At 35.0% G+C, this 12,483-nt stretch overlaps 1 protein-coding gene across 17 annotated transcripts in view; it reads right to left on the reverse strand.

The window, feature by feature from the left end:
* Window positions 1-12,483, reverse strand: part of Vinc (vinculin) — a 299,829-nt gene that overhangs the window by 202,774 nt on the left and 84,572 nt on the right. For all 17 annotated transcript variants that reach the window (XR_011334655.1, XM_069838599.1, XM_069838600.1 and 14 more), the window contains exon 11: window positions 6,986-7,137. Coding sequence is in view for 16 of the 17 variants with exons in the window: in XM_069838599.1 (XP_069694700.1) it covers window positions 6,986-7,137 (152 nt within the window). In the remaining variant the exon portion in view is untranslated. The remainder of the gene's footprint in view (window positions 1-6,985; window positions 7,138-12,483) is intronic.

Raw genomic sequence — 12,483 nt, forward strand, 5'->3', positions numbered from 1 at the left:
CTGAGTGATTCATGAAGATCGTGCCATACTCTGGCTTCTGCATATGGAGTTTTCGATATCATCAAATCTATTTTTCCTTCATTCAGTGATGAGGTCGACATCTGCTATTTGCCGGAGGCTTTGGATAGGTGGAATGATATATCCAGGAACTCCGATCCACCAGTTCATCCAGACATCCAGAATTGTTGGAATGATATAATTATTAGGCACATCCTAGAATTTCTTGTAACACCTTGTACATCAGAAACAGACCAAGCTCGACTTTTGGCTTTACAAGAAAAAGAAGCGGGTTCCTGGCTACAAGATCTACCTTCCCCAAATATTGATGGATAACAAATCTTTTAAGACTGCAGTCACTCTACGTCTTGGATGCAAAATCTGCCTACCACATAAATGTGTATGTGGGGAAGTTGTCGACACTTATGGTCATCATGCTCTGAGCTGTGTCAAGAGTAAGGGAAGTTATTTTTAGACATTCAACAATTAACGACATAATCAAGAGAGCATTAACATCTTCTGGTATCCCTATTTTAGAACCCACTGGAATTAGTCGCACAGATGGAAAGCGCCCTGATGGATTAACCTTGGTCCCGTGGAGCAGAGGAAAATCGCTAATGTGAGATACATGTGTGGATACTTAGCTACATCCCACTTGCCATCAACTTCTAAAATCGCAAGCTCTGCAGCAGAATCTGCCAATGCAGTAAACGTCATAAATATGTACATCTAGTAGACAATTACATCTTCATCATCTTTGCTGTCGAAACAATAGGCTCCTGGTGTAAAGAAGCAAAAGATCTGGTTTCCGAAATTGGTAGAAGTTTGGTGACTGTTACTGGAGACCCTCACTGCACCAATTAGCTATGGCAACGAACAGGAATAGACATCCAGCGTAGAAACGCAGCCAGCATTTTGGGAACCTTTACAGACGCCAATTCTCTCAATGAGATTTTCCTTATTTGAATATCTGAAGTGATTGCAGTTCTTTTCCCTAACATATTCATATAAAAAAAATCAGGAGTCACAATGAAATTTTGTATATACACACATTTAAGCTAAAATTGTAACATTTTTCATCTGTAAATTCATTGTACTGTGAATTTTCGGTCCTACAATGTATTTAGAATTTCTTATATTTATTAGGGAATGATGTACTATTTATTTATTTACTTTACTTATTTATTTATTTATTTATTATTTAATTTTTTCAAGTTATAATATAACTATATTATATTATAATTTGTTTGAAATGCTGCTGTTGAATGTCATTATTGTCCAGTTCTTCTCATTGTGGATTCTATGTTCTATTGTTTCTAGAGTAATATGTGTATTTCCCCTTTTATTTAGTGTACTGATTATGTAATAAAACTAGCTCGAGAAAATGTATATAATGAAGGAATTATAAACAACACAATAAATAAATGAAAAAGAAAACAACAATCCAAAACACGTACTACTTTAGAAATAATAGAACATAGAACCCACAATAAGAAAAACTAGACAACAATGACATTCAACTGCAACATTTCAAACAAATTATATAACTTCAAGAAAAAATAAATAAAAGTAGCCTTCAGTACAAACAACAAATTGAATAATATTATACCTAATAAAACACAAGGTAAGGACAGACACTCAAATAGTAGAATTTATTTATTAAACTGTAAAAATTGTAATAAGAAATATGTAGAACAAATGAAAATAAATTTTATGACACGTTACTAGGTGAACATAAATCTCATTTTTATCACAGTACAAGCAAGTCAAAATTTTCTATGCATTTAATAAATAAAGGTCATAAATTAACAAATATTAAAGAATCATTACAAATATTGAAAATCATCAACAACAATAGAAATATAAATACCGCAGAAAAAATTTTTATAGCTAAATATTATGATATTCCATTAATTCATTAAATAGTCTCAAATCCAAAGAACATACTTTACAAAATCAATAACTAATTCACAACTTATCAATCATTTCAATGCCCACCCCAGGACATATAATAGCTGATACTGCACTTGCTGCACACGGAACAACAGCAGCACAACACCAATACAGTTGTTATGTAAGTAATTTCAAATTAAATATTAACCAATACAGTTGTTATGTAAGTAATTTCAAATTAAATATTAATCAGTTAAAGCAAAAGAAATCTAAATAATTACAAATCATCTTAAGTTATTTTCAGACCATCTAAGCATACCTCACAGTAACAGCAATGTATTACTAGCTACGAAGTCAATCCAACATATGCTGCAACTTGTAACAAGAAGTTAGAGAACATGCATTGTACATGTTTTAAAAACAACTAATTTTAATAAAACATTTTATATAGAAAGCCATATGTAATGTACAAGATAATTTAATGAAAATAACTGTATTATAAAATTGATGTTTATAGATTTTGCAATAAAATTTATGTGACTTTAATCTGTTTAATTTTGATTCAACATGTTCTCAAAGATTAGCACAATGTAATAACATAATATATTTTTAATTCAATACTTTAGAATCCGTAATTAGATTAAATAGTGTACATAGTGTTCATTATAAATAGCAATAATAAGTACCTGATGATGTTTTAGCTACTTGTTAATTGTAACTTAATTTTAACTTTTATTCGAAACTACATGCTGCTTGATCATGACTTCGTATATATATATATATATATATATATATATATATATATATATTTTTTTAAGTGAATTTTCTGTTCATTGTATACACATGTCATTTAAGTAGACATGAAGATGACCAGTTCTTGGTCGAAAACGCTTGTTCATGTTTAATTATTATATAATGGTTTTCTAGCACATTATTTTAAAGATAATGTTTTTGGTCTGAAAAAATTGTTAAACATTTATTGAACTTCCAGACTACTTAAAGGAACACGACCTATTAATCAAACTTCAGAACAGGACATAATGTGTCTCAGAGTTAATGAGCTTTTATGTGAAGGTTTGGACGGTACTGACATCACTAGAGTTGCGAAACCTCTTCAGGGGAAACTGTCCAAGATTTGCATGGTCCAATGAGATTGAGAACAATGTCGGCTGTAGCTTGCAACTAACAGAGACTCTCATGCCGAACAGGTCTCAGATGAGGTGCCAGACAATATTCTGTCTGCCCTATCCTAATCCTGTATCCAAGCCAAAGTGTATGGTATCATATTGAGGGCTAAATGGCACTGGGGTACTTAAATATTCAGTGTCGTGAACGATCCCCTTGGGGTACCAGGTCGAACCCCAATGTATGTAGGCCTTCTGCCTTTGTGGGGTCTCCAGGGTAGTGACTTCAGTTCCCCATTCTAGTGGGAATAATGCAGAGCACTCCCTAATAGGGGACTCTACCTCACACTCTGCTGCTCCATGCTCTTCTTCGGGGGGGACTCCATCTACTTCAACAGCAGCAAAGCATCCAAGGTCTTCAGAAACTCCAGAAGATAAACAAGCCAAACGACCAAGGGTCATTTATGCTAAGATGGCTTAACATAGAGCATTTGGCAAACATATAGGAGGCAATTGGCAGACAGGTGGATGAGCTTCCGGGCTTATTCCCCGGTTTGTTGATTGCTACCTTCCCAAAGGGACTGTTATTGTGGTAAGTCAGAACGAGGTTTCCAAAACCTGGCTGACTGGAATGGTACCCAGTATGAAGACATGGAAAGGCTCCAATTTGGGCATGGTGGATATGATGGAGCCGGTGATGGCATTGACCCACGGACTTCCAGTGGGAGACAGAAACCATCCTCAAAGAATGGTTAAACAATACCATAACATTGACACTCGTGAATAGAGAGTGCTAGAGTGCAAGGATGAATCCAAGTGTGTAAGATTTGTGCTCAGCATAGAGGCAGCTTCAGCAGGCAACATTTACTTCACTGGGGACCTGAGGCAGCAAAACAGAAGAAGAGGAGACATATGCATGGCAAGTAATACTTCTGCTATTCAATCTCCAACACAATATTTCTGTCTCTAGGGTTCTTTCTCAGAGGTTGCTGTCTGGAGGAAAACATATCACCCTAATACAGGAATCATGGATCCATGAGGGCCGTATTATGGGCCTGAATATACCAGGTTTTACACTTTTAGTGGGATGTAATAGAGAGGCTTAGAACATGTATTCTTATTAAGGATATGAACACCTGGGCAATACCACAGTTCTGTTCTCAGGATATTGTGGCTGTCCTGCTGAGAAATAAACAAGAAATACTGATACACAAGCACCAAGGTCACGATTAGAACCATGACAAAGACAAGGACCATGATTAGGACTACAACAAAGGCAACAAGATGATGATAAGAATCACGAGAAAGACGACAAGGACTATGATAAGGATGACGACATGGACAACGGAAAGCACCACAAGGATTACAATAACGACTAGGATATGGTTCATGACTAGGAATATGAAAGAACCACGATAAGTGCTATGACAAATACAACAAGAATTGTTACAAGGGCTAGAAGAAGGATCACGAAGAAGACAGCCACTTAAGACCACGATTTCGCAACATAGATTGAGTCACAAAATATCATTGCTTCTCTGTACCAAATGGCAAATGCCTGCTGTGGGATCTAAATTCTGGACTGCTGCTAATGTCACTGTCTTGTGTCGGTAGGTCATACGAGTACAGTAGCGTGTCGGTTCCACTGTATAACTGAAACGTCTCCTGGTTTTTTAACGTCTTATAGTATATAGTACGTAAATATTATTGACAATTTAAACATTCAAGATTTTGCAAAAGATACTGCAATTAGTTATTTAACAGATGCATTTAATAATTAGTATTAATATATCTAATTAGTCAATAACTGCAACAGTGCTTTTTCATTCAATCATAACATGAATAAAATTGAATGCACATTAAATTAAACACTATTGCAAACACGTAGATAAAACAGTTAAAATCAACTGAAGGGGTGAGAATGAAATAGCCCAAAGCCACACTTTCAACAAAAATTGTTCTGTGCGAGTGCATTTCTTACACCTATCGGAAAGCTACTAATAAAATATTGTAATAATTACTGAACAAATGGCATAGGCCTAAGGATTCTAAACCTCTGGAAAAGTTTGTCTGTGTGGCTGAGGAATTTTTTAAAATTCCATTCTAATTGTTAGTTTTTAATATATATATATATATATATATATATATATATATATATATATATATATATATATATATAAATGGTGTAAATGCATTCATTAGATTAACGTTTATAATATTATAATTTGTAATTTTGTATTGTTTGCGATCATTAACACTTAATCTCAGGACTTTGTAAAACTCTATTTCAATGTTATTAAAAAAAAAAAAACGTTGTGTAGACTATGAATCGAACTCACACTCTTCTACACAACACGCAGAAGCCTTAGTGTCTGAGCTAATGAAACGACACAAAAGTTTTCCTTTCTGTGAGGAGTGTTGATCTAGTCATGAAGGTCCAATGTTGATTTAACTACACCATTTATGTATATATTTATCTATTATTTACGTCATATTACTACATTTTTTGCAGTTTTTGAAGTGAATTTCGGAATGATGCTAGTAACAAACCAAATAGTCTGAATTTAAGTAACTCAATATTCGTTATCTTGTGTATCAGTGCTCTGGTCTCCGATCATGCGCAGTGTTGTACATCTGAGACTTAGGAATATTCAATAGTCTCATTCTTTTCTAAGGAAACTGTACCTTATATGTTTAGGTTGAACACTTTATTTGAGTTTTTTAGTCTATTACTGTCTTGTTATATCATTTTGTTGTATATAAAGAGTGATCCGTTTGGGTATGGATAAAATAAAAACACCGTAAAACATTTACTATTGAACTTTATTTGTTGAAACTTTATGCATACAACACTGAAAGATGGGAGATTCCTCAGAGCTCAACATGACCCCCATTGTGCACCCTGCACAACTCATAACAGTGATGCAATTCAGCCCATGTCCATTGTAACATAAGAGGGATGATTTGTTGAAAAGCTTGAGTAATTTTTACTCTCAGATCATCAATGTTCCTGGGTTTCTGTGAATAGACGATGACTTTAACAAAACCCCACATGAAGAAGTCAGGAGGAATTAGATCTGGGGAGTTTGGGGGCCAAGCCAAGAGATAGCTGCTTCTCGTACTGAGTTTCACCTGCAACTCCCTGCATGTTTTTTTAACACAGAACCTGTTTCTACAAATGTTCAATACCACAACATTATGGAATCGTATTTAGGTACATTATGCACACCATATTCACGTTGAAATTCCCTTTGAACACTTTTAACACTCTCAAATTTAGCATACCAAAGAACACACTGTGCCTGCTGTTGATTTGCAGTAGCCACTTTAATCATCTACGATTTTCATTTGTTGTTTCAGATTATGCATTGTTGATTGTCATATATATGGAAACTCCCCTCTTTTAATAATAGCCTAATATAACCAGCAAGAAATGTTTCCTACTATCATAATAGCTTTATAATAATAAATTAATATTATCCATACCAAACAGATCAGACTCTATTTTAGCTTATTATATTGTATTTCACATGGTTTGTAGTAATTAGTTCTGGTTGGGTAGAAGAGAAGGCATGAAGGCCTTAACTCTACCAAATAAATAAGTAAATAAATAAACCAAATAAACAGTATCACTTCTAAAATCTGTATGTATCAAAATGACCAATATGGCAGTTCTACTGGTACTGTTAAGAGACTTTCTCCACCAATAAGGGAATATAATAGGAAGTTTAAGAGATTACACAGAAAGCCAAAGATCTACATTTTAGAAGAAATCCAGTACTTCAAAAATCATAAAAGGAAGCTTTTAATGTGATGTGGACTACATTACAAATTGACCGATTTTATTACATAACTCTATGCAATATATAAAAACTGTTAATATCTGAATGTTACTGACCTACTTTTGGACGTCATATATCCAAAACAAACATTCATCGGTTTGGCAAATATGTCAACAAAAATTAACAAACCTGTGATGCAGAGCTTAGCAGAGATTCAGCAAGTTTCTTATTTCCAGAACTTCCACCAGCTGCTACCATCCTAGCAGTCTTGGCTGCTCGAGTACTAAACTGTTGCAGCTGTTGTGCCTTGTCATTGAAGTTCTGATCCCTGCCTGGCGTGCCTAGCAAACAGAAGTACAAGCTAATTATATTAATAATTTTGATGAATACACACATCACGAAACTGGTCTTGTTATCAATAGGATTCGAATATTTATGAATTTTTTTTTTCTGAGACATTGCAAACAATGGCCAATGTAATATAAATAAACTTGTTTTGCTTAAACAACAAGAGAGCATAATTATTTATTTTGCACTTTTCCATGTTTTATTATCTCCTGCTCATTATTTACAGACATTTTCTGCTTTTGTTGAATTTTTTTGTAATTTTAGTCTATTGAAAGGGCATTTTATTAAAATCAATTTTAAATCTTATAAAAGTAGTCAAAGATTACCCATGCATGCCCCACTGCATTTTAATTATCGGTATGTCATGCATCATTGTAGTTGCATCATTCAATCTTGAATCCGTACTAATCTGTGATTCTCCTAACTCAGTCAACCAATCAGTAGACAGGCCAGTAGATCATATCGTTGTACCGGAAGAACAATGACATAACTGCAAAATTGGGGTGAAATTTAAAAACACTCCTATCTAACTAGTACAGAGATGCAAAACTGTGCTACAATTGTAGCAGATGTCACATGCCAGAATATACGTAACTCATCCCTTCCCTTCAACCCTCGCGTCATTGTAGGTAGGGGGAGAAGAGAGATGTATTCAGTGTGCTTGCCAAACATCACAGAAACATCTGGCTTTGCTTTGTGGATAGGGGCACAAACTCTTTCCCCATGTTTTCACCCCTCTCTTCCCCAGTTTTGCAACTCTGGACTAGTCCTATTTAAAAATAACCAAAAGATTATAATGTTCTGCTTCATTTCGATTGCCATCACAATTTTTTTTAATCTTTAAAATGATTATTTATAAATAAGATTTTGTTTTTTGCTTCTCCTGAAAAAACATTCTAGGTTAAAATAAAGTTGTACTTATGTCATCGTTCGTCCAGAACAGCGATATACAGTATCTTTCACAGGCTGTAAGTATGAGGTGTCAAAATGCCCAATGTGAAGCAAAGCAAGCTGCAGGTGACTAAGTTTGGTGATGGTGTACAGTAATTCCCCCTTGTATGCAGAATCTGTACCCACAGTTTCAGTTATCTGCAGTCAACCTTGGCAACATGTTTTTACACATTTTAGCTCCTGCCACCTTAATCTGTAATATCAATCAGCAACACTGTTCTTGGTGACATTACCCAACATTTACCTGATATGTGCTCCAGTAGCAACCTACCAACGCACAGTGAGCCAGAACACAAATCCAGTTGGTCAAAATTAATAACTTCCTTTCCAGACAACAGATTTTTATAAAGTTTGTACAGGAGCTACAGGTAGCATATATTTATTGTGTACGAACTATAATTACGTTAGTATAAGAGGAACTACCCCTTTATAGTGGGTGGTTTTAGACAAAATTTAATAACTTCCCTCCTATTTAACAGATTTTCACGAAACTTTGCACCGAAGTCACAGGTGGCAAATATTTTTTTTTGTGTAAAAACTCTGATTACGTCTCTCTAAGAGGACCTAGACCTTTATATGCAGTGGTTTTAGACAAAATTAATAACTTTTCTCCTATCTAAGATTTTCACGAAACTTTGTACAGGAGTTACAGGTCGCACACATTTGTGTAAAGCTCTGTTTATGATTGTATTAGAGGAACCACACTATTATGGAGATGCATTTAGACCACAGGAGGGCAAAATGCGTTGCAACAAAAAACTCTGTGATCACCATGAAGTCAGGCTACCCCCAAAGTGAAAAACAAAACCAACCATAGATATCTGTATTTCTTGTTCTCCCCACTCGTCATTTTGTTGTCATGCAGGCTGCATCAATTGCTCCTTACATTTTGCCCGCCTCTGATTTAGACCAAATAAAATTAGTAACTTCTCTTCTATCTAACTTATTTGTATTACAATTTTTACAAAAGTTACAGGCAGGATATATTTTTTTGCACAAACTGTGATTATATTTGTAAGCCACCTGTAACTTCTATACGAAGTTTCACATAAATCTGTTAGATCAGAGAGAAGTTACTAATATTGTCTAAATGCACCCCCCCCCCCCCATAAAGGGATAGTTCATCTTGTACAAACATAATCAGAGTTTGTACACAAAAAAAAAGTATATGCTACCTGTAATCCCTGTACAAACTTTCACAAAAATTTCTTAAGGTAGGGCTCCACCAGACTGGCTTTTGCTGCCAACATGTGCTGCTAGCATTGCCAGTTTAATGGATCACCTCACAATCACGTGGCTTATGCTGGAGACCTGTGCCACACAACTTCCAGAGTTTGCGACCTCAGAGCAGTAAAAGTCAAAGGATTCTCATGGCAAGAACCTCACTTGCCACAAAACACCATCATTCAATGACTGTTTACAATCTCTATGTCCAGAATAGCCAACTCTTGTAACACATTCTGCACGCACCCCATTTAGCACGAACAAGTCATAGGAGTTACCTCTCATGCCATCTACTGGCATTCGTAGCACCTACATCAGTTATCATTGGAGATTGCCCTTATAGTATGTAAAAGTCCTGTTCACATACCACCTAAAGAAATAGAAAACACAATTTATGCAAAAATGGCGCTCAGCCCCTTTAACATGATAACCCTTCAATTACGGTCTGTTGAGAACAGTGCAATCATATGGTCAAACAATATGGTGATCCAGCTGATTAATCTTTTCAGAAAGGGCAGGAATTTGTAAGATGCTTACTGAGAGCAATTATAAAAATAAAAACGATAAAACTCTCTAACACTAACACTGGATGCACTGAGAACTGATAAGGGGGAATTTGAAAGGAAGCTTTAAAAAACCTCACGTCATTTTATAATGAAAATAAAGAGGTTGAAACAAAGAAAAAGTCTAACAGTGAAAGTGAGGACACCTTCATTTGCGTATCAGCATTTAGAGCTTCTTAAGGACAGGAATGTACCTTGTGAAACTGAGGATACCTCTCACATTAGTTTTTAAAAGATTATAATACAACATACAGAAATATATATTTCAATACAGAACACGCACTAATATTTCACTTTTATTACATTAATTTTTCAAGTGGCATACTAGAGCAAGTTTGATTGTCCTCATGGCTGATGGCAGTAAGATATGCAACAGAAAACTTTTATTTAAATAAAGTAAGCCTATTTTGAAATTTTAAAATTTAAACTGAAATTATGACCACTTTAATTGCATAAATTTAGAATTCACGCATTTTAATACATAATATAGAAATTAAGCGACATTTAAATAATAATAATAATAATAATAATAATAATAATAATAATAATAATAATATTATTATTATTATTACGTGCTTAAATGCGACAGGCTCATGTCAGTAGATTTACGGGCATGTAAAAGAACTCCTGCGGGACAAAATTCTGGTACACTGGCGACGCTGATACAACCTCTGCAGTTGCGTCATTAAATAAACCATAATTTAAAATAATAATTATATATATATATATATATATTTTTTTTTTTCATTCAATTTACTTATTTTAGTGTGGCAAGGATTGAAACAGTCAATCATATTGTCTTTACAGGATGATCATGTTAATGTTTTGATTGTTATGAGCACACCATTGATGTCGTACAAAATTTTGTCCAATATTCTTTTGAGATGATTAACTCCGTACGTAGATGAAATTATTGGGGATCATCAGTACGGTTTTCGGTGTAATAGATCGACTATTGATCAGATTTTTTGTATTCGACAGATAATGGAGAAAAAATGGGAGTATAAGGGTACAATATCAGTTATTCATAGATTTCAAAAAGGCTTATGACTCGGTTAAGAGGGAAGTATTATATGATATTCTTATTGAATTTGGTATTCCCAAGAAACTAGTTCGATTAATTAAAATGTGTCTCAGTGAAACATACAGCAGAGTCCATGTAGGTCAGTTTCTATCTGATGCTTTTCCAATTCACTGTGGGCTAAAGCAGGGAGATACACTATCACCTTTACTTTTTAACTTCGCTTTAGAATATGCCATTAGGAAAGTTCAGGATAACAGGCAGGGTTTGGAATTGAAAGCATTACATCAGCTTCTTGTCTATGCAGATGACGTGAATATGTTAGGAGAAAATACACAAACGATTAGGGAAAACATGGAAATTTTACTTGAAGCAAGTAAAGCGATCGGTTTGGAAGTAAATCCCGAAAAGACAAAGTATATGATCATGTCTCGTGACCAGAATATTGTACGAAATGGAAATATAAAAATTGGAGATTTATCCTTCGAAGAGGTGGAAAAATTCAAATATCTTGGAGCAACAGTAACAAATGTAAATGACACTCGGGAGGAAATTAAACACAGAATAAATATGGGAAATGCGTGTTATTATTCGGTTGAGAAGCTCTTATCATCCAGTCTGCTGTCCAAAAATCTGAAAGTTAGAATTTATAAAACAGTTATATTACCAGTTCTTCTGTATGGTTGTGAAACTTGGACTCTCACTCTGAGAGAGGAACATAGGTTAAGGGTGTTTGAGAATAAGGTGCTTAGGAAAATATTTGGGGCTAAGCGGGATGAAGTTACAGGAGAATGGAGAAAGTTACACAACACAGAACTGCACGCATTGTATTCTTCACCTGACATAATTAGGAACATAAAATCCAGACGTTTGAGATGGGCAGGGCATGTAGCACGTATGGGCGAATCCAGAAATGCATATAGTGTTTTAGTTGGGAGACCGGAGGGAAAAAGACCTTTAGAGAGGCCGAGACGTAGATGGGAGGATAATATTGAAATGGATTTGAGGGAGGTGGGGTATGATGATAGAGACTGGATTAATCTTGCACAGGATAGGGACAGCTGGAGGGCTTATGTGAGGGCAGCAATGAACCTTCGGGTTCCTTAAAAACCATTTGTAAGTATGAGCAAACCAGGTCCTGTCTTGCCAAAGAAACTGAACCTTCTTTTATGAAGAATTCACTGAATTTGTTGCGTATGTTTTGAGAAGTAAAGAAATGATCCCAAGTTAGATTCTTTCTGGTGCCATGTTCATCGAATTATTTTCCCCGCATCCTTGTCTTCCACATCAAATGTTGCTACTGGACCACTGGATTGTATACATTACGTGAGTAAAAATAGCCTCTCATGAAATTTTGCAATTATAAACAAGCCAGAGTCACTCTGTGGCTGTGTAGGATTGTAGAAGCATTGGTGCTCTGAAAACTCTAAATACTGAACCTAATATTCCAAATGCATTTTGTACTACTCCTCTTTATTTACTGAAGCGGTAATTGCTCATTCATTCTTTCGATCGTTTTTCATGATAACCAGGAAATGATTTCATTATATGTTTTGTCAGGGGGAATTTACTGCTTAATT

Source organism: Periplaneta americana, chromosome 10, assembly GCF_040183065.1.
Source record: "Periplaneta americana isolate PAMFEO1 chromosome 10, P.americana_PAMFEO1_priV1, whole genome shotgun sequence".
NCBI classification, from domain to species: Eukaryota; Metazoa; Arthropoda; class Insecta; order Blattodea; family Blattidae; genus Periplaneta; species Periplaneta americana.